At 40.8% G+C, this 23696-nt stretch overlaps 1 protein-coding gene across 1 annotated transcript; it reads right to left on the bottom strand.

Moving 5' to 3' along the window:
* Positions 1 to 239: 239 nt before the first annotated feature.
* Positions 240 to 23668, bottom strand: LOC119188810 (bromodomain-containing protein 1-like). Its single transcript, XM_037436765.1, is given in 25 exon segments — positions 240 to 2760; positions 3311 to 3649; positions 3775 to 3872; positions 4273 to 4396; positions 4650 to 4754; positions 5176 to 5289; positions 5607 to 5733; positions 6105 to 6200; positions 6669 to 6782; positions 7050 to 7093; positions 7096 to 7169; positions 7433 to 7521; positions 8034 to 8212; positions 8869 to 9032; positions 12249 to 12426; positions 13002 to 13098; positions 14827 to 15061; positions 17251 to 17337; positions 17813 to 17921; positions 18630 to 18768; positions 19125 to 19226; positions 19708 to 19801; positions 20104 to 20247; positions 20759 to 20998; positions 23055 to 23668. Coding segments are annotated over 24 exon segments (3537 nt in total). The 5' UTR covers positions 23505 to 23668; the 3' UTR covers positions 240 to 2760; positions 3311 to 3315.
* Between the last annotated feature and the right edge of the window lie 28 nt (positions 23669 to 23696).

Raw genomic sequence — 23696 nt, 5'->3', positions numbered from 1 at the left:
TTACATTCACTTCATGATGATCCTTTACAGCGGATTAACTGCATGGATGGTGTAACTTGATGGGCATGATATCAGAGAAGATAGCCATTCCATGCATCCCCCATTTTCTAGTCTTTAAAAATGTCTTATACTCGTAACAGGAACCATTACCAAATAACTATACATTATAATAGTATATATTAAAAGGATTCTAAGATTAAGGTCATTAAAATGAATGCTTTTTATGAAAAAATAGACCATTTAATCCTCAGATTATATTTTTTCACAATAACAAGCACTACCAGCAAAAACAAAAAGTAAAATAAATTTTCACACTTAAATAAATACGATGGGATCAGCTCTAACATAAATCTTCATTTGACAATTGATTTCTCTTATAGACCAACAGTCACTTATAAAAAGATTATACTTTAAAGTAACATAAATAAGCTGCAAATATGGAGAACTATAACTTTGCTGATACATATTAAAATACCATCATAAAAATATATGTGAGTAGTATATGTGCTTAAATTTTACCATTTTACCACTGCAAGAAGTCATGTGTAGTAAAATGCCCGCCGTAGATTTGTAACTAGAATTACGGTAATTTTATATGAGCGGTGATCTGGGTCAGCGCACCTCCTCGCGTTTAAATTTACGCAGATTCACAGTAAATGTGTTGCTATACACATTTACTGTGAATCTGTGAAAATTAATGAATTCAGTTTGATACTATTCAACTGGACGCAGTTAATAGACGCTGGGTAATACAAAAATATGTCTTATGCGCGTCGTAAAGAACCGTGGACTTAATATTAAAACTAAGAAAAAAAAATACTCAGATCAGATACTAGCCTGCTTATATCTTTTTAGACTATGTTAGACTATTCCAAATTCAAAATTAATATCGAGTGTATAACCACTTTCTTTAAACGAACTCTCAAGTGTAAGCAGTCTTGATATCCAATGACCGGGACCAAACGGTGTTTCGATGCGACTTTTCCCTTTCGCAATTGCAGATCAACCCAACTAAAGGCTATGGTAGTGAAGTATCTACTGAAATTGTTTTGTGTTTCTCTGCTTACCTCTTAACCATTTCAGCTTAGTAATATGTAATACCAATATTCTCATTCGAAATTTGATTCTCAAAAACCTCTGTTTAATTATTAAATATATAACATACTTTAATTTTAAAGCAATATCAGCAAAGTTAAAATTCGCCACACAAGACATACGTATGCCCACATTGAGAAATAGTTATTCATACAGAATAAATAAATAAACATCTATGTATACCATATCATATAGACTCAATTTTATTCAAGTTTAAACTTTATAGTTTATACATTATGATCTAATTGATTTCAATACGAATATTATACGTTTAGATTACGAAGTTTATTTTAATACATGTCATCTATTTTCAGATACATCTGTTTGCCAATATTAATATTAATTAATGTCTAAGTACTGTTTATACAGGTCTTACCTGCATAATATTGTTAATTACAATAAAATTATGCGTACAATACGTTTTACCAATACAACCTCGATTAATATTTTGTTTTAAAGTATTGAGATTTATACAGTCTTACTTATAAAACATTTCGCAAGGCTATGCTTAGTTAGAACGTAAATTTACTCAATCAGCTGTAAGTCAAAACCCGCCGTCTTACTACTAAGGTTTAAACTAGGAAACCGGTGGCGTTTTTGACAGCTATTTAGGCAATTCTTAACTACCTCTTAACGCTAAAACAAGGTTATAAGTAAGACCGACAGAATTTCTATAAATATATAGTATATACTACATTTTCATACAATAGTTGAAATTGTTTAATACGCAGTTGACATTATTTTTATTCTTCACTGTTTTATTGTGTCATTTGACTTAATGTTAACAAACATCCTTATTTTATTACACCATTGAATGTCTCCTATAGTATGCTTTAGATCCATACATACTACTATTTATTGACGATTTGATAACTTTGTCATATGCATTTATTATCAAACACTTATCTCCTTTAAAAACGATACTGTACCAAAGTTACATGAAACGTAAAATTTTTATTAGTTGACATAATTTAATGGAAATTATATTTTCAATCATTATTTTTTTCACAACTTATAGTTGCAGAGAACATACTCTGATGTTACAAATAATATAAACTTACCGCCTTGCTTATAAATACTGTAAACATTTGTAATCGCTATTAGTGTTTTGTCTAATGCTGAGTTTAGGACTTTACTCACAACTTGTGAGTAAATGCTGTTGGTCACATAAATGTATAACCCGGCCAAATACAAAAGTCACACTTTAATCTATGCTCCCAAATAAATGATTGTAAAATGAATACTATCTACATTAGACATTTATTACAACTGTCAAATAAACTTTACTTAAAACTGGTGAAATTGGCCTTAAACTAGCAAGTTCTAGCGGCAATGTATTGCGCCAAAACTTTTAATTACATAAACACTGGCGGCAATATTTCAACAGTTCTATAGATATGCCACTTGCCGCAAATTCTGCAACCTTACAAGTTTTCTTGTCAATTTAATTCCTTCGTCGTGTTGAATTACATTTAGCGTCTGAAGAAGCGAAACAAAACACTGTTTAACTATGACCAACACATAGTGTTTATTAAGGCCCTTAATTATAATGGTATTTAGTCACTGGAATCTGTGGAGTCGTTCGGCATCCTTATTTGCATTAACGACAAGTTTCCGAAGCTGAACGTTCTTTTTCGAGGCGGCCGGCGCGACCTGTAGGTAAACCTGTAGATAAAATTGATAGTGAGCTGATTAAATTTTTTTAAGTACAATTTTTTTAATTATATAATTTTTTTACACTTTAGAATCTGTTACCCAATTCAATAATCGATCTCAATCTTAATCCTCGATCCGATCCAGAGAATAAGCCAGTCAAAATTAACCATTTATAAGCATATCAAATAATCTTCATTCTGATTGGTCAATTTTAAAGATCGATGTTCAGCGAGATTGCAGCCGTTTATTTAAATTAACGTTTAGCTAGCCAATATCATATGTATACTATACTAGCTGACCCGACAGACGTTGTCCCGTCTTAACTATGAATTTGCAGCGCGCATTCTGTCAATCGCTGACAGTTATTTCAAACAATTGACAGTTATATAAAACTAATATTTTAGTTAAGTTTTCTTATATTTTCTAATTTTTTTTTTCATAAAAACCTTCAGACTATAACAAACACAACAAAAAAAAAAATTGTGAAATCGGTCCAGCCGTTTACGCGTGATGGCGTGACTATGGGAAATAGGGATTCATCCTTATATATATAGATTACCTTTGTCATTTATCTTCTCCGTCCACTTGTTTCCTGAACTGCATAGCGTCTCCGTAAGCCTTCTTTACAGCCTTCCTGTCCGTTGGCTTTCTCGACTCGACCAATTTAGCTTGATCCACACTCTTATCAATGCCCAAAGGCTCAAGTTTATTCGGAGGTAACCACTGCCACGTCCTTTTCACGTCAAAGAATAGTACCAAATAGAGCACCGGTTCGTGCGAATGATTTTTCTTTAGATTGAGCACGTCTTGCGGAGGTACCGGGAGTGGTACCCCGTTGTATATGAACCCTTTTGGCATTTTCGGGTCGATGATTAGTGCCGGGTACCATGGGTAGCCTCTGTGGGATGAGCACATATTAAGTTAATCTATTGTTTTTCATTTGAGTTGTTTAGCATTTTTTTGTCTATGATATTAACGAATTAAAAATATATGTATTGTGATATTCGACTGTAATATAGTTACCTGCATTTAGCCCAGACAAGCTGCAGTGGCTCCAGTTGTAAATCCGACATTGGATTTTTCACCGGTGTTTTTGACGTTGACGATCGAGTGCCGCGTCCCTATAATATCAATGTTATTTAGCTATTAATTATCTGAGATATGACATTAGGATAAGGGCTTTGACCCACGAATCTGTCCGCGAAACCCTTATTTAGGAAAAAAGATCTGCACATTTTCAGAATTAAAAGTAGCTAGTTTTAGTTATACAATAACTTGGTCAACCTACAAGCGAAGATTTTTAGGCATTAATAAGTAATACCCAACAATAATATAAACATAAAAAATATATTTACAAATGTTTACATAAAACTACTATTATCAGAGTATGGATTTCCGAGGATTTTGTGAACGCATTCAGAAATATTTTTTTACCTTAAACATATAGGATTTTTATTGTTGCTGCTTATCCAGATCTTGATATAAATATAAATATACATAATAGAATGTGTATAGGGAAACCTTGACAGGCGTGGTGGGTTCGTTGTCGGAGGCGTCGGTGTGCGGCGCGCGGCGCGTGCGGCGGCGCGGCTCGGGCCCGCTGCCGCCTTCCAGGGTCGAGTCCAGCGTCTCGTTGTAGCTCGACCTATAACAGTTGCATTAGTACTGTTCCATCTATACAGTCGGTTTACTGTCATGCAATGATGCATTTTAGTCTGACATCTGACTGAGTGAGTTCAAACCACTGCTAATCGCTGGACAACTCTTATGTGTTGATATGGGTAGACAAACTTCACATACATTTGCTTACGAACCATATTGAAGGGCAATACATTGCCAAATAACGTCGTATATGCAATTGTTACGATAGAATAATATACAAAAATTATAGTACTAACCCATCGCTAGTGCTGAGTGAACAAGAGTGATCGGACACGTTCGCGTCATCGTAGTGAGTGCACGACGAACACGAGTGAGACCACGCGGAACTACTGCTCGATGATCTGCAAGCAACAACTGTTATTACGCACGCTATGGAACCGCACACGCACGCGCACTAAGTCACGGCAAACAAAAAAAAACTGCCTTCAAGGGTGCAAACCACTGCGTGACACTGCATTGCGCTTTTGTCCCACGTACACACGAACGCGCACGCGCATTTAAGGCACGGCAAATATAAAAAAAGCTCCTTGCAAGGGTAAAAATACTATGTGGCACTACACCGCGCTTTTCGGCCTAAGACATGACATTTCATAATGCGCACTAATTATACTAGCTTCAATGTTTTTGGCACCGGAATAATTTTTTTTCATTTTTTTCACCTGTGCTGCACATATATAAAGTACGGAAGAACGCTCAGTGTAGTAAGTAACCCTTGAACGTGGATAGTGTCTGATACTGACGTGGAGGTGCGTGTCAACTCACCGTGACAACGCGAAGTCACTGTCAGACCCTACTTCACCGGCGGGCCCGCGGTACTGCAGGAACGACGCCGGGACCGACGTCGACATTGCCTTACCGTCTGATCCGGGCAGAGACCTGGGAAATGGAATAAATATTAATAAATCTGATGTATATATTGCGCAAATTGAATCCAATAATTTCTTTTATCGCAGGTCAGTTCATATGAATATTTCTTGTTCATATCATAGAGTTAGAAAGCGAGTTTAAAGTACAGCTTCACTTGATGACTTATCAAGTCATTATATAAAGACGACTAATCATTTTCAACTCTATGTAACTAATCAAGAGTAAGGTAATTTTATACTGTTAAAATTAAAACATATCGAAGACAGTCCTTTTGTTCTTAGCTTATTTTTAACAGCCAACAATATATTATTTGTCAATAATTTTACCTGAACAAGTCAGGCGACGAGGTGGTTACATCTTTTTCTTGTTTGCGCGGCCTACCGCGTCCCTTCTTCTTGGGTGACGTTTCCATAGCGGGTCGGCCGAGGCTTGCCGATAGCGTCGGCAGGGACGCTGGAAAATTCATTCTTGTATCTAATAAGTTAAATAAGAGTCGGCTCCAGGTAAAGTCCAGGAAGGAAGTAAGAAGGGATATCAAAACATTTTCGAAGGAATGCATTTGTTTAATCTTTCATTGTTATGATTTATAAAACTTAATTCATGACAGATACAAATAAATAAACTCAAATCAATTGATTAAATGGAATAATGCGAAAGAAATTTAATAAAAACGCCCGCGGATAACTCACGATAGATGACATATTTTTGTAATCGATTACACTGATATCGATTCTAACATCGTCGAATAATAATATATTCTGTATAATCGATTTGCTGCACGACCAAAGTGACCCCATTTTAAATCAATACCAACACAGACTTACCATCCGATCCGAAACTCTTAGTCGGTGCCGTGACAGTCGACGGCGTTACTAACAACGTTGGTTTCCTTAGACCTCCCATAAGACCCAAACTAGTCACTGAAATGGACAAAACAATACATTGCGCCTCTATGTAAAGCTGTAGCGATTTGTGGCTTGACTAATGATGGAATTCGGTAGGCAATTGATATATCGATTATAGACACATGCGGATATATCGATTATCGATACTTAACTCGAATACGCGAATTTTTTTTTTGCTATTTTATTTAGCGAAGGGGCTGTATACTACAGGTTCGATAAATTAATTGCCAATTAGGATTATAAAATTTTGTTCTCCCTTAGATACCTTGACTGCTATGAATGTCCACTCGCCGATTTCTATGCGAAGATCATATTTTTATATATTATACTATAAGAATATTTACATTATTGACAACTATTTTAAAAGTTGAATAAATGAAACTGTTCTAATGACATTTGCGTCAGCGAAGCATCTAGCGACTAATAAAGTTCCTAAGCATATCTACATACATCGATGTTTACTTTTTTTTGTATGTAACTTACGTGGCGGGCTTTCTGTGTGTTTGCTCGGCGATTTCTCCGGTGTGGCCAGTTTGAGGGTCCGTTCTGTTGTTTTAATGATCGGCGCCGGCGTCTCCGAGTCCGAAGTCGGTGTCTCTGTGATAACAGGCTTTTAGATTAGAATGATAGGTTCAAATAAGTATCGTCTTTATTTTTTATAAACATGCGTACATCTACGCAGATACATATCAAATATTATTCCTTGAATTTTATTTGGACCTAGATATTATTTTCTAGCGGAAAAACATCGAAAAAATAATTATCCTTTACACTTAATGTATGGTAAATTTTTCAACTTTTAATACTGATAGGACACAAAAAAGACTAGTATACGATTGCGAGAGGAAGGTAACAGATACGCACCGTGCCTGGCGGCGCGTGTGGCGGGCGCGGCGCGGGCCCCCGCCCGCGCCCGCGCCACCACCCGCGCGCGCCCCCGCTGCGGCCCGACGCGCTCGCTGACGCCGCGGGGGACGGCTCGCGCTGCGACACAATCGTATATTCATAACTAGCTTGCCCCTGCGTCCACCCGCGTAAAAGTTTTTCCGGGATATAAAAGTAACTTATAGCACTCGGGAGTAAAATAGCTTCCTATTAGTGAAAAAAATCAATATAATCTATATTGATTATTAGTATTGCCCGAGAGTAACGCGTTCAAAAAAACTCTGCATATACTTACGCAAAACAAAAACAATTACAAAACTACTGTATGATATAGAATAACTGTTATTATTGAGTTGACTCACAGTGGTGTGTTCGTCGTCGGTGTCGGGTAGCGGCGTGCGGTGTCGCCGCTCGCTGCGCGCCACCGACGCCGCGCGCTCGCTGCGACTCTCTGCAACACGTTACACTATATATACACGAGTATCTCAATTTATTAGTCTCTCTTCCTTGTACTAGAGAGAATGATCTTAGACAAAGTCAAAAACTTCATGTTAAGACAATCTTATTTTTCCCAATAAACGTTTTATAAGACTAGCTGTTGTTTACGAGTCAACCTGAATCTTGCAGTAGACCTCATCATCTCGAATAAAGTATTAAAAAATAACCTTTATAGCTTAGGTACGGGAATAGTAAATACAGTTCTAAAATAACTTTAATATTTCCAGAAATGATTTTTTACAAATAATCTTACTTAGTGAATGTCTTTCTAAGTATATATTTGATTTAATTATAAATTCACTTACGATAACAGTGGAATTAAACATGTAAGTTACTGTTACGAACAGACTACAGATATCTAACAAAAGTGAAATCAATACAGTGTATTGGATACAAAAAAATATTTTATCCAAGTAGAGCAAATTGCAGTATAGAACATGTAGTACAAACTAAAAATATAATTACCAGGAGTCTTCTCCTTCTCGGGCACAGCGCGGCGCGTGGTGACGGGCGCGGCCGGTGTCGCGGGCGGCTCGTCGCCCGCCTCGCCGAGCCCGGCCAGGCTGGCGAGTCCGGCCCCGCGCACGTCGCGCCGCGCCTCGCGGAATATCGGCAGACACTGTTCGCGCATCTTTACACCCGCTCTGCCAATGTTCAAAATGTCGTTTTTGTATGTTGAGCGAACATCTATCTTACTTACAAATTTATCCTTTGATAAGGCACATAAGTGCTTATAATAGACTAATAATAAAAAATATATCCAGTTTTCAAACAAAGGAAAATATTACAATATTTTCTTAATTCTTAAAAAATATATTCATAAGTTGGGTTATTTATTTCTGCTAGTCATTTTGTTACATAAGAAAAGCATATGATATGGAATGAGAAATATGAGCTCAGAAAAAAGATAAGCTATACACAACAAAAATCTTACAAGAAATTACCGACTAGGGCCCTTACTCTCTATGCCACACGTTACTTTGATAGTGCGTAACAACCACGTAACGCAACGCGTCACGTTTAGGACTATAGGATTTGGCATACAGAATACCATTCTAAGCACATTTCAGGAAGATAACATGACACGGCCGCGTTACGCGTTTACGCTGTCATACAGAATAAGGGCCCTGAGCCTTATTCTCCATGACAGTGTAAACTTATGAGTTATGACCACGTTAGGTTATCTTTGTGAAATTGTATTGTGTATGCGAATTTCTATTATCTCAAACGCGACGCGGCGCGTAACGGGCTTGTTACGCACTGAAGTAAAGTGTGGCATAGATTCCCCTGAACTACTTACTTATAAAACACAGTGTCCTTATTATTATATGTTAAACAGTTTTCTATCATCAGTTTGAAGTCCGCTTCGACGTCGTCTATGGTCTTGTACAGACCTCTGTCAAGCTTCTTGCCCATCGTGCTCAGATCCATTGGCTGCTTCACTATCGTGCTGTAGTCGGGTACCTGTTGATATACAATAATCGATACAAATACAAATACAAGTTTTGTTGTATACAAGTTTTGAAGATTTTTGACTCCCCCAGCCACCCATGTAACGCGCCGTAACGTTTTCTTGTACCCCTCTCCCCCGGAAAAGTTATGTAACTCTAAAGGGAATTTTTTTTTGGAATATTCACAATTTTACGCAAAATACCGGAAAATCGCTAATACACCTTTGTTATTGTTTTAAAATTTAAAAAATCTATGTTACATAACGCTTTGTACGAGAGCCCCCTCCCGCCCCTGTAACGCATCGTAACGTTTTATAAGACCCCTCCCCAAATTGGGTTGGGTTACGGTTTTTTTGTTATTTTCTAACTATCAGGACGAGGTTTATACCAACGAATATTTTTTTAAAAATCGACAGGAAAAAACATAGTTGACAATATGGATGACATTTTTGTATGAAAACATTTTTAAAGTGAACTTTGTCAGTCCAATAAATCAGTAGGATATAGAGCGAAGGTGCCGGCGCGGTACCTCGTGCAGGTCGACGGGCTCGCAGAAGATGTCGCTGTGGTCGCGCGCGCGCAGCAGGCGCAGCAGCTTGTGCAGCGCCGCGCGCTCGGGCCGCAGCCCGGTCAGTCCAATAAATCAGTAGGATATAGAGCGAAGGTGCCGGCGCGGTACCTCGTGCAGGTCGACGGGCTCGCAGAAGATGTCGCTGTGGTCGCGCGCGCGCAGCAGGCGCAGCAGCTTGTGCAGCGCCGCGCGCTCGGGCCGCAGCCCGGTCAGTCCAATAAATCAGTAGGATATAGAGCGAAGGTGCCGGCGCGGTACCTCGTGCAGGTCGACGGGCTCGCAGAAGATGTCGCTGTGGTCGCGCGCGCGCAGCAGGCGCAGCAGCTTGTGCAGCGCCGCGCGCTCGGGCCGCAGCCCGGTCAGTCCAATAAATCAGTAGGATATAGAGCGAAGGTGCCGGCGCGGTACCTCGTGCAGGTCGACGGGCTCGCAGAAGATGTCGCTGTGGTCGCGCGCGCGCAGCAGGCGCAGCAGCTTGTGCAGCGCCGCGCGCTCGGGCCGCAGCCCGGTCAGTCCAATAAATCAGTAGGATATAGAGCGAAGGTGCCGGCGCGGTACCTCGTGCAGGTCGACGGGCTCGCAGAAGATGTCGCTGTGGTCGCGCGCGCGCAGCAGGCGCAGCAGCTTGTGCAGCGCCGCGCGCTCGGGCCGCAGCCCGGTCAGTCCAATAAATCAGTAGGATATAGAGCGAAGGTGCCGGCGCGGTACCTCGTGCAGGTCGACGGGCTCGCAGAAGATGTCGCTGTGGTCGCGCGCGCGCAGCAGGCGCAGCAGCTTGTGCAGCGCCGCGCGCTCGGGCCGCAGCCCGGTCAGTCCAATAAATCAGTAGGATATAGAGCGAAGGTGCCGGCGCGGTACCTCGTGCAGGTCGACGGGCTCGCAGAAGATGTCGCTGTGGTCGCGCGCGCGCAGCAGGCGCAGCAGCTTGTGCAGCGCCGCGCGCTCGGGCCGCAGCCCGGTCAGTCCAATAAATCAGTAGGATATAGAGCGAAGGTGCCGGCGCGGTACCTCGTGCAGGTCGACGGGCTCGCAGAAGATGTCGCTGTGGTCGCGCGCGCGCAGCAGGCGCAGCAGCTTGTGCAGCGCCGCGCGCTCGGGCCGCAGCCCGGTCAGTCCAATAAATCAGTAGGATATAGAGCGAAGGTGCCGGCGCGGTACCTCGTGCAGGTCGACGGGCTCGCAGAAGATGTCGCTGTGGTCGCGCGCGCGCAGCAGGCGCAGCAGCTTGTGCAGCGCCGCGCGCTCGGGCCGCAGCCCGGTCAGTCCAATAAATCAGTAGGATATAGAGCGAAGGTGCCGGCGCGGTACCTCGTGCAGGTCGACGGGCTCGCAGAAGATGTCGCTGTGGTCGCGCGCGCGCAGCAGGCGCAGCAGCTTGTGCAGCGCCGCGCACTCGGGCCGCAGCCCGGTCAGTCCAATAAATCAGTAGGATATAGAGCGAAGGTGCCGGCGCGGTACCTCGTGCAGGTCGACGGGCTCGCAGAAGATGTCGCTGTGGTCGCGCGCGCGCAGCAGGCGCAGCAGCTTGTGCAGCGCCGCGCGCTCGGGCCGCAGCCCGGTCAGTCCAATAAATCAGTAGGATATAGAGCGAAGGTGCCGGCGCGGTACCTCGTGCAGGTCGACGGGCTCGCAGAAGATGTCGCTGTGGTCGCGCGCGCGCAGCAGGCGCAGCAGCTTGTGCAGCGCCGCGCGCTCGGGCCGCAGCCCGGTCAGTCCAATAAATCAGTAGGATATAGAGCGAAGGTGCCGGCGCGGTACCTCGTGCAGGTCGACGGGCTCGCAGAAGATGTCGCTGTGGTCGCGCGCGCGCAGCAGGCGCAGCAGCTTGTGCAGCGCCGCGCGCTCGGGCCGCAGCCCGGTCAGTCCAATAAATCAGTAGGATATAGAGCGAAGGTGCCGGCGCGGTACCTCGTGCAGGTCGACGGGCTCGCAGAAGATGTCGCTGTGGTCGCGCGCGCGCAGCAGGCGCAGCAGCTTGTGCAGCGCCGCGCGCTCGGGCCGCAGCCCGGTCAGTCCAATAAATCAGTAGGATATAGAGCGAAGGTGCCGGCGCGGTACCTCGTGCAGGTCGACGGGCTCGCAGAAGATGTCGCTGTGGTCGCGCGCGCGCAGCAGGCGCAGCAGCTTGTGCAGCGCCGCGCGCTCGGGCCGCAGCCCGGTCAGTCCAATAAATCAGTAGGATATAGAGCGAAGGTGCCGGCGCGGTACCTCGTGCAGGTCGACGGGCTCGCAGAAGATGTCGCTGTGGTCGCGCGCGCGCAGCAGGCGCAGCAGCTTGTGCAGCGCCGCGCGCTCGGGCCGCAGCCCGGTCAGTCCAATAAATCAGTAGGATATAGAGCGAAGGTGCCGGCGCGGTACCTCGTGCAGGTCGACGGGCTCGCAGAAGATGTCGCTGTGGTCGCGCGCGCGCAGCAGGCGCAGCAGCTTGTGCAGCGCCGCGCGCTCGGGCCGCAGCCCGGTCAGTCCAATAAATCAGTAGGATATAGAGCGAAGGTGCCGGCGCGGTACCTCGTGCAGGTCGACGGGCTCGCAGAAGATGTCGCTGTGGTCGCGCGCGCGCAGCAGGCGCAGCAGCTTGTGCAGCGCCGCGCGCTCGGGCCGCAGCCCGGTCAGTCCAATAAATCAGTAGGATATAGAGCGAAGGTGCCGGCGCGGTACCTCGTGCAGGTCGACGGGCTCGCAGAAGATGTCGCTGTGGTCGCGCGCGCGCAGCAGGCGCAGCAGCTTGTGCAGCGCCGCGCGCTCGGGCCGCAGCCCGTGCAGCACGCAGCGCTCCCACACGCGCGTGTACTCCGCCTTCAGCCGCTCGCGCTTGCGCACCAGCTCGCACAGCAGTCTACACACACAACACATCACATTCCAAACTTACTAATACTTAGAACAAAAACAATATCGTGCTGTTCAACCAGGGGTCCAACAATCTCTACAATAAGTAAGTGCACCGCAATGCGACTACGCTTCCAAGACAGACACTAAATGCTATAATGCAATAATTTAAGATTGTAAGTTAAAAGTGTAAAGTGGCAATATTCCAATAGTTATTTACGTATGCGACTTGCCACAAGTCCTGTAAATTTGACAAAGTTACAAAAGTCATCTTGTCGTGATTGTTTTAATCTTTTTGTAATTTAGCGCTAATGTGCGCATGAGTGTATTTTTGACTGAAAGTGTGATGATGTCGCTGCGACGAATTCTCTTAGAGTGGTAGTGGCATTAGGGCGCGTAAAATTAAAATTAGATTTTATTGATATTTAACTTATTTAAAACATACACTTTTTTGTGTTACAGCGACAGTTAAACTAATTTATTGTAAAGTATTATTTCGATTTAGTAACGCAATATCAAAATGACTCTGTATAATATTTGAACCGTACACAGAATCATAACTTTAATAGTAATGTTAAATATTACCTTGCCCGCTCCAGGTCCTGCCTGATCCTCTGCCAGTACTTGAGCTGATTGCATAACTCCCTCACGTTGACCGTCGCATCTTGAATGCCTCTGCTGCCTACAATGCATAAATACGTATTTTAATTATATATTTTTTTTTACTTGGCGAAATGCTTAGATTAACAACCGATTTAGTATAATAATATGAAAATATAATAAAACTTAAAAAAACAAAGAGAAATTACATTTTGATTATGATGTTAAATCTATTAAAAATCCTCTTTATGACCTAGATCAAACTTTCTATTATCCGCTATTTTCAATAAACGATCCCAATCTCTTTTTTCGATCTATCTCAAAAATGGATCAATCAGAACAAGTTTATTTTGACAGGCTTACAAATGAGTTGTTTTGATTGGTTCATTCTCAAAATCGGACTGAAGATTGAGATTGAGATCGTTTATTCAAAACGGCTGTTAAACATATTGGACTTTTAGATTAAAAAAATCTCGGCCAAGTATATAAAAAAATTATCCATTATCCACCCATAGAGTATCATAAATTATTTTTGTAACTTCTTTTGACATATCAATCACTAGTGGAACTTTATTAACCTACGTCGTGATAAATATTTTTTTTATTCTTATAATCTTTGGATTTTTTTATTCGATTTTTTTAATTCTTTTATTGATGGGAAGCTACTTTACTTCTGTGTGCTATAGGCTACTTATCACGGACAAACTTATTAACGCGGGCGGAGCCGCAATCAAATGCTAATCTTAATATGGCGATCGCCATCTCGACGGATATAACGTAGAGTACAACGTAAGGCTGTATATTGTATGAGGACGCACCGTGCTGCGCGGTGAGACTGGTCGCTATCTAGACGGATATGAATATCGTAAGGCTGTACGTGGACGCACCGTGCTGCGTGGTGAGGCTCTGGTCGCTATCTAGACGGATATGGATATCGTAAAGCTGTACGTGGACGCACCGTGCTGCGTGGTGAGGCTCTGGTCGCTATCTAGACGGATATGGATATCGTAAGGCTGTACGTGGACGCACCGTGCTGCGTGGTGAGGCTCTGGTCGCTATCTAGACGGATATGGATATCGTAAAGCTGTACGTGGACGCACCGTGCTGCGTGGTGAGGCTCTGGTCGCTATCTAGACGGATATGGATATCGTAAAGCTGTACGTGGACGCACCGTGCTGCGTGGTGAGGCTCTGGTCGCTATCTAGACGGATATGGATATCGTAAGGCTGTACGTGGACGCACCGTGCTGCGTGGTGAGGCTCTGGTCGCTATCTAGACGGATATGGATATCGTAAAGCTGTACGTGGACGCACCGTGCTGCGTGGTGAGGCTCTGGTCGCTATCTAGACGGATATGGATATCGTAAGGCTGTACGTGGACGCACCGTGCTGCGTGGTGAGGCTCTGGTCGCTATCTAGACGGATAAGGATATCGTAAGGCTGTACGTGGACGCACCGTGCTGCGTGGTGAGGCTCTGGTCGCTATCTAGACGGATAAGGATATCGTAAGGCTGTACGTGGACGCACCGTGCTGCGTGGTGAGGCTCTGGTCGCTATCTAGACGGATAAGGATATCGTAAGGCTGTACGTGGACGCACCGTGCTGCGTGGTGAGGCTCTGGTCGCTATCTAGACGGATAAGGATATCGTAAGGCTGTACGTGGACGCACCGTGCTGCGTGGTGAGGCTCTGGTCGCTATCTAGACGGATAAGGATATCGTAAGGCTGTACGTGGACGCACCGTGCTGCGTGGTGAGGCTCTGGTCGCTATCTAGACGGATAAGGATATCGTAAGGCTGTACGTGGACGCACCGTGCTGCGTGGTGAGGCTCTGCAGGCGGCGCAGCAGCGGCACGCCATTGCGGCTGTGTCGCTTGAGCGTCCAGTAGGCGAGCAGGCGCTTGACGAGCGCGGCGCGCGCGGCGGGCGGGCCCTGCGCCAGCCGCGCCACGTCCGCCACGCGCTCCGCCGGCAGCGTCGGCACCAGCACCACCGGCGCCCACGACCGCTTCATGGCCAGCACGCGCCGCGCCTGCCGGCCATGCGCCTAGTACTCTCTTTATATATGATACTACTGCGTGAGGGCGAGCCACGGGGACAGTGGGGGAAGCAAATTACCAACACATGAAAATATGTACATAAATTGTCACATACATGTGGCCCGATGTTAAAATGCCAATACAATTGATTATTCATATTTTGTTAAATTTGTATGATTGCGGTAATCGAAACCGCATTTTTTTTTAGCCAACGACGAATCCAAATATAAAAGTGCGACAACACTACGTGCACTTTCATTGACTTCTTATTAATTAAATAAATAAACAAAAATTACAAAAAAAAAATTGCATTGTTAAAAAGAAGCGTATTGAAGGATATTAATGAAAATATGTATGCATGATACGCCACCGAAAAAAAAGAGAAATCATAGACAAAAGTTCATGCAACATCAAATTGACAAAGAGTAAAATACATAACAAGTAAGGAAACATAATTTCATTTTTTTTAAATCTAAAATGTATCAAATTATTATAGAACTATAAACAAATTTACTTTCTTTAATATGCCAAATTACTTTACCATAATATTTAGCGTTTTTTTTTATTCTAAATACTGGTTATGTCTTAGAAAATATAAATGCATTATACTCGTCATGTACTCTCTTTTCTTTATCTACAATAAATCTAAAATATTTAAAAGATGCAATATGAAAATGGTTTAAGCCAGTATGGTAATTGTATAAAAAGCAAAATGCGGTTAATGGATTTGTCCGGTACTAAAATTAGTAATATAATATCGTATAGCTCTCTATAAATGCACATGCTTTTATTACATTGTGAAAAAAAGTGTATTTCCGGAAAATATATTTTAACGGTGAAGGCAAACATCGTGAGGAAACCTGCACATCTGAAAAGTTCTCTATAGGAATTTCGAAGGTGTGTGAAGTCTACCAATCCGCACTAGGCCAGCGTGGTGGACTAAGGCCTAATCCCTCTCAGTAGTAGAGGAGGCCCGTGCTCAGCAGGGGCCTTATTCTCTATCCCGCACGTTATTTTAACAGTGCGTAACAAGCACGTAACACAACGCGTCATGTTTAGGACTATAGAAATTTGGCTTACAGAATACCATTCCACGCACATTTCTCGGAGATAACATGACACGGCCGCGTTACGCGTTTACACTATTGTACAGAATAAGGGCCCAGTGGGCAAGTATATAATACAGGGCTGATATTATTATATATTTTAAACAATGTTGCAAAAAGAAATAGCTTGTATATAAGATATAGTGTGTTCTTAGGCGAAAATGGCACAGATCCAGGGTTGGATTGGAAGATATTTTATAGCCTGAGAGTGATATGGTATATGTTTAAATTACATGTTAGTATTTCCTTTAGATAGTATTATTATCAATTTATGTGTTCAGTACTCCACCATGAATACAAGTGGGTTTTTGAGATGGGGCAACAAGGGCAGCTACCTTAAATGCTGAAGCTCGAAGAAAACTTTATTAGGAGACTTTTCATCTTGGAAGACAAGATCTGCATCCACAGATTTTAAGATAAATGTACAGTCAGGAAATAATGGGCAATTTAACCAAAAACTTTTTTGATGTCTCATCGATCGTGTTGCTTATAAGGCTCAAAACACTACCGGACTATTGGAGGTTTGAGTCCTTTACAATTATAAAAAAAATATCCATACATTTTGTAGGAAATTCAAGTCGTCGCTTTTAAACATAACAAAACAGTGTATTCGGCCCAAACGATAACCGATAGTTGAAGTGTAATTCTTGTAATATTATTTCAAGATTTTTCATTTCTTGCATAATAAATAAAAATTTAATGTGTTTCTTTTGGATGACATAGTAGTATCGTCCAAGTTTTTATGGTTACAACAAGAAATACATATATCATACAAAAACCCGATTCAAAAAGACTTAAAAACCGCGTAAATCCGGGTACGCGTAAGTCGGGGTAGCGCATTTTGAGATGTAACTTTATAATGGACAATTTCCCAACAGAAAACGATTGCTACAGCTATTAATTTTTGTATTTGATGCCAAAAGACAATTTTATAGCTCTTTCTACCTAAGACATAATGCATGAACCAAATATGATCATTGTTTTCAAATGAAATATCATAAAATCCACGTACTTTAGTTAGTCAAAATGAACTTTTAATGATATGAAGACACACATTAATCACTCGCATTTGTCCATTAGTCGATCGTTACCTGTTTTATTTTGTCTCTGCCTTTTTGTCTGATGGCCGACAGATCATTAGACTTGGAGTCAGTCTCGGAGTCTTGTGCACGTCTTTCCTGTTTGAAATAAATACATTTTAACATCTATATATATGTACTAGGTACATTTGGCGTTCCGAACATTCACTATGTTCAACTGAATTGAACTGCAATCCATTTAAACTTACTTTAGTATGGTCAATGCATTTTAAGGTACAAAGAATCCATACTTGTTAAAAGAAACATCCGACCTCATTGTTTACTGCCGAATTGAAGTATGTAAATTAAACATTAGGAATTACATCATAAATTTAGTAATAACATTTATTATTCTTATAAATTGCTTTGTCGTATAATAAGTGCAACATTGTTCGCCTATGGGACAACGTATTTTATTTAAAAAATAAGACAACCCTTAGAGCTTGAAAATAAAATAAAAAAATACATAAATTGAAACATTTTCTTTTTGAGAAAGTTTACTAGGGTGGTAACTGGTAGTGTAATAATAAAAAAAAACATTGAAGCAAGCATTACCTAATCTAGAAAATGTTACCTGTAAAACATGCGCAGGAGTGTGCGCGTCGCAGTACGCCATCTTGGCGACCTGCACCGGCTGGCTCGGGTCGCGGCCCGCGCCGGCCGCCTCCATCTTCATGTATAAACTGGAAATAATACTCACAGTCAGTATCTAGCAGAATACAGCACAAGCTATTATTTCGATTGTGTCGATATTGTTGCCCTACAAGGTTAGTTTTAGCTTTAAAAAAAGTCATTGTCCTAAACCATATTCTCCATATTCTATTATCAGTAAACAGAAGCGAAAATATTCGGATTTAATCATAACGCGTTGAAAAATACTAAACTACGATCTGCGGTAATTGTCCTAATTTGTAGAATATTAAATATTGATATGAAATGCAATTGGATCATAGAATGTATTAATGCAAACTTTAATATTTTTATTTTGTCGAATACTTGGGCTATGAATGTTATTCAGAAGTAACATTGACCTAAAAGGTTTCGATTCGACAAACTTTTGCCTGAGTTAAAAATGTGTGCACCCGAATGGTTTAGTTTTTGTCAATCACATTTTCACCTCAAACATATTTGGCACGCTAGTAGCATTTATACCGACCCCTTTGACACAAGTATAGCTGTTAAATTCTCGTAAGTGAGTGAAATAGCCATCGCTCCAAATAAACAGACGTTATATCCGACTACGAAAATAGAAAACCTCGCCATGCCGTGGTAAAATATTGAACTAATTTCTTATAGTGACAAGGTTAACTTTAAACAGCGAAAATGGCGCCCCTCCTCCCCAAAGCAGGTTTGTTATTTTCCTGGTCAGGGTTGTATGTAACATCGCTCACCCTGCCTGTTGCGCGCAGGTGACGTGGAAGGCGGAGTAGCAGTTGCTCTTGTGGCACTGGATGCAGGCGCCGGCGCCGCGCTGCTTGCACACCATGCACTGCAGCTTCCAACGCGCCGCCGGGATCATCTCGATCGAGTCTACACAAAAACAATTAAAATATATCTACAGCTTTAACATAAGGACCATCACTGATAACAGTTACTTTCTAAAGACAAAAATTAAAAACAATCCGGATCTTCAAATAGATGAAATAAATAAACTAATAGAAAAAATGTGTTACCATTCACCAGTCGACATTATTATGCCGGCCTGTTTTAAACCAGATATACTTGGGCTGATCCCGTATCACGAAAACTCTCATGGGCTACTATGGTGGGTATATACATAATATCAAAACAAAACAATCAAACATTAGTCCCATTGGTGCATGATTACCGTCAATCTATATTATCTGAAGGTATCAAATAAAATTGTTTTTAGATTTTTCACTTACCAATAGGTTCCAAGAAGACAGTGTTCGCGAACCTCACTTCAGGTATCCACAGCGCGCACACCACGTGAGCCCAGGAGCCTTGGTCCGTTTGTTTGAATGCACCTGTTATAAACAATTAGTTATTGAAATGCGCATGCGCCTGTGTTCGCTGATACAAATTAAAAACTTTTTAACAAAACTTAAACCGCCTAAAAACCAAAATATAATTTAATATTACTTAAATACTGGTTACCAATTTTGGAGTCAGTGCCCAATAAAAATTAAACACTGTTTTCGTACATTTGTTCATGTATTTGTCTAGCAATTTTAATGACTAATGTTTAATTTAAGGTCCCATAGTCACCAAGTCAATCATCAGATTCTGACTTGGTGACTATGGGACCACTTCAGAAGTATCTCCTTTCGAACAAAAAAAGAATTTTGAAAATCGGCTCACAATAATTGGAGGAGTAATCGCGTAACAAACACACAAAAAGAAGAACATACATTCGAATTCAGAACCTCCTCTCTTTTTGAAGTCGGTTAAAAATTATGTTTCAATTATAACATTTAATTTTGAATATATTTAGATTATTGTACGCACCGCCTGTATTGGGACATAGCATGCAGTTAACAAGTCGCGATGGTGACTGCAGACATCGTCTGCAAAGCCACTGCCCCTCCGGTATGTACGGAACCTGAAACAATATTCATGTAATGGTTTGAACGCACTTGTAAGGGAGTAGTCATAGAAATAATTCTTCCCTAAGTAAATATTTTAATGTCATTATTATCCAAGCTCTTTATTTTCTACTTACTCAAGCCTTTTATTCCTGCAAAGGGTCGGCAAAGGCGCAATTGGTGCACACAGTTTCCACAATGTGTATTCGATCCCATTATGTGATAGGGATAAGCCTATAGCATATCAGGAACCACTAGAAAGACCCACTTTCCCGTCCCAGGGAATCCGAGATCTTAGAATAATGTAATAATGTCTTACCCCATAGCAATCTTGATGAACGGCGAGATTGCACATGTCACAGAACAGTATGACATTGGTGTTCTGACATTCGCCATCCATGCAGATGCAGCAGACAGCATCTTCGTCGACGGTGGCCGCAGTCTGCTGGCCACTCTGTGTCGCCTAATATGGGTTTAAAAAAGAGTAGGATAATGACAATAATATTTTAACCTCGACTGGATTTCCACTAGGGTTAATTGAGTAAATACTGTCTGCAAAAACTGGCATTATCACTGCAGAGTGAGTTCACTGCACTTCGTTTTAAGTGAAGTCAAAGTTAATTCAAACAGTATTTCCTTTTTTTTGAAATTCTTATATCTAAATATCTAACAAAGAAATCTCAGTGCGCCCCGTGACCACGAAGGCTGCAAAGACTTCGTAACGTAACGAGAAAAATAAAATATAAAACATCGAGATAAAACCTGAAAACTTGCTTTAATTCGATATCTAAAATTCGCGCCAACATAAGTAATCATTATACTTCTACTATCAATTATTAAACAATAATATATCTAATATAAAAAAATTCTCTATTAGCAGATAAAGGCAGACCAACGTAAAAAAATTGCCAAGCATTAAAAATACAGTGGCCCAAAAACACTAACATCAGCCAGTCAAGTCTAATCAAACTCACCTGAAAGTAAGACTCCTTCTCCAACCGATCCATGAGAAGTTCCAGGGTATCCACAGAGACAGCTGGCAGGCCTTGCTTAGCCCTGTTCTTGTTTATGATCGCGAGCCAAGCCGTGTCTTCCTCATCCACATCGTATTCCACCTCTCCGTCCAACTCCTCAGCGGATTTCTCTATAAAGCGTATGTACGCGTTCGGCCGCGGCGGCGCGTCGCACACACGTTCGTTATAGTCCGGTATTAACTGCAAATTGCATGTGTATATGAAGAAATGTTCATGTCTGTATGTGCTAAATAAGGATTGCTGCATGCATGTTTATGTCACTAAAATAAAGGGTTTATTAACTGTTCGTAAATAAGTACGATCAATGTGTAGATCTCAAAGAAAAATTGTCTAAGAATAGGGATGGAAAGTCATTTCATGTTATGGCTATAAAGCTGCTGTTATGGTTTGCATTTTACCGATCAATTGTAGATTTAAAAAAAAAACTGTTCAAAGATGGCCTTGATATTTACTTATATAGCAAATTAAAAAGAAGTATGTTTGCATTGATAAATTTTAAATTGTTTTCATACTTAATTTGGGTATTCAGGTTAAAACAGGATATTTTTTATATAGTATGAAACACCAAATAACTTAATGATCAAGTTTATTAATTAATAGATTAATTTGTTTTCATTCCAAAAACTGTACCAATCAATCAAAAATGATAAAGTTTTTAGTGATAACACATTATATGCTTCAATAATTATTGTAAACAATAGCAGTCAAATAAAAAACCTCCCCATCAAGACAGTTGGCCTCACAAGCAAATCCATAGTTGAAATATAGTTGCATACACTTTTCTATCATTACTGCATTGACAGGAAATCAACAATTTGCATTCGTGAAATAGGATAATGCACTCAGACATCCATGAATAGGGGGACAGCGGATATCACAGCTTCAATTGGATACAATCAACAGCTACATAGTTTGTTGCTAGAGTATCAAAAATAATACATCATTTAAAAAAGACAAGGCAGTATTGTATGGTAAAGAAATAAATTTTGAACATTTTTATGTATTTTCCGCAGCTAACTATTTCAAAAATTTTCCTTATTTTATAAATCATCCTTGTAACTATAAAGACCTTGCCCTTTAGGTCATTCTTTTCCAATTAACCACAAAACTGTGACTTTTCCTTAAAACAGTCATTAACTATTCTGAGATATCATGCACGTGGAATATTTAGAAATAAGATAGTCATCTATTTTTCAATGGCCATACATTTATTCATACATACATAATTAAGCTGATATAATGCTTAAATAACTATTTTTGGATATTCTATTAACAAATTAAATAATTAACTAATGACTACTGTAGCCTTATTTCATTTACAGTATATACATTTTATTGCAATCATGGACATTTTAATAAAAGATTTTCTAACCATATAAGCAAGAATAAAAACCTATTTATATAAATGGCTATCAAAGCTATGTATCAGTTAAAAAACCTGTAATTGGAAAAAAATGGATTTGCCCCCTAAGGATAAGGGCCTCTAACTATACCAAATTTTGGTCTAAAGTAGTTACTTTATTCATAACGGGTCAAAAAGATTCTCTCTTGGAAGTTCATTGAAGTAGTAATTTCTGTATATGGTTAATTTTATTTAATACTTCTGTATGTTAGTTGTGTCCATGACTGATAAAATATTTTTTTCTTTCTTTCTTTCTATAAGTTACTGAATGCTGGAGCCTAATATTTACTGTCAACAATAATATTTTTTTAAAATGATTTAGAGTAGCTAAATCTTATAGATTATAATTACATTTTAATTATTCATTAATAAATATTTTCATTATTAAAATTAGACTACTACATAAATAGAAATATATAAGGGTTGTGAGCCCGGTCAGGTAATATATTTTAATTAAAAAAAAAATTGTACTAAGGTAATTATTATATAGCAACAGGTCTATCTTTAAGGCAAAAAGCAGCATAAGTGAAATTTAACCACATACACCTCTATCCACTTTGGAGACAGTTAAGATTGTTTTTTGTTACATATGTAAATTATTCTTTTGTAGGTCATCAAGATGCGTTGATGGCAATCTCACACTTGGCTATTATTCTTACATATTGAAATAATAAATAATAATAGAACATAGTATATTCAATAATCTTATAAAAACTAACGAGAAGTAGGACAAGTTCTTTAAAAATAACTACATGAATAATAAACTTGCCACAAAAACAACAAATTTTCCACTGTTTACTATACATTTTAATGAAGTTTATGAATAAGACGTACCTTAAAACTAGCTTCAGGCAACTTAACGTGAGGTTCCACGGGCGGTTCTACAACTGGCAGCGGTTTTTCCAACTCGGCATTCTTTTTCTCCCACTCCTCCAACGACATAATAGGTAAAGGCTGATCAATAGGTATTCTACTTATCTTGCCGTCAATTTCAAATTGAACTACTTTTTGAGCCTCAGCGAAGGTTAAAGCCTCTTTTGGGGGACTTTGCAGCGCTATATCGCCTGTAGGCACTGCCGCCCGAATTCTACCTTTTTTTCGGTTGTTTGCCACTGTAGGCGTAGCCGGTGTCGGATTGTCATGGTCGTAGTTAACTAAGTGGTATTGTAGGCCACACAAACTCTTGTAAACCTTGTCACATTTCTCAAGCGGGCACTGATACGGCGGCGGCCGATTCTGTCGTAGTTTTTTGCAAAACTCGAACACGTCAAAATCAAGACCCATTTTATGAGTTTTCGCTATTGAAGTATTTAGAACAAAATTATCATAGTTGCAGCTGATCAATATGATACCAATTTTAAGTAACAATTATGGGAAAATGTAAAATCCCCAAAATTGTATCGTAAACACTCCAATCCAGTGAAAGGAGGCGCCAACTAGTGATGAGATGTGACATCTCACATCTGACAACAAGCC

Source organism: Manduca sexta, chromosome 9, assembly GCF_014839805.1.
Source record: "Manduca sexta isolate Smith_Timp_Sample1 chromosome 9, JHU_Msex_v1.0, whole genome shotgun sequence".
NCBI lineage: Eukaryota > Metazoa > Arthropoda > Insecta > Lepidoptera > Sphingidae > Manduca > Manduca sexta.
Note: the sequence above shows the minus strand (reverse complement) of the source record. Positions and strands in the feature narration are given on the sequence as shown.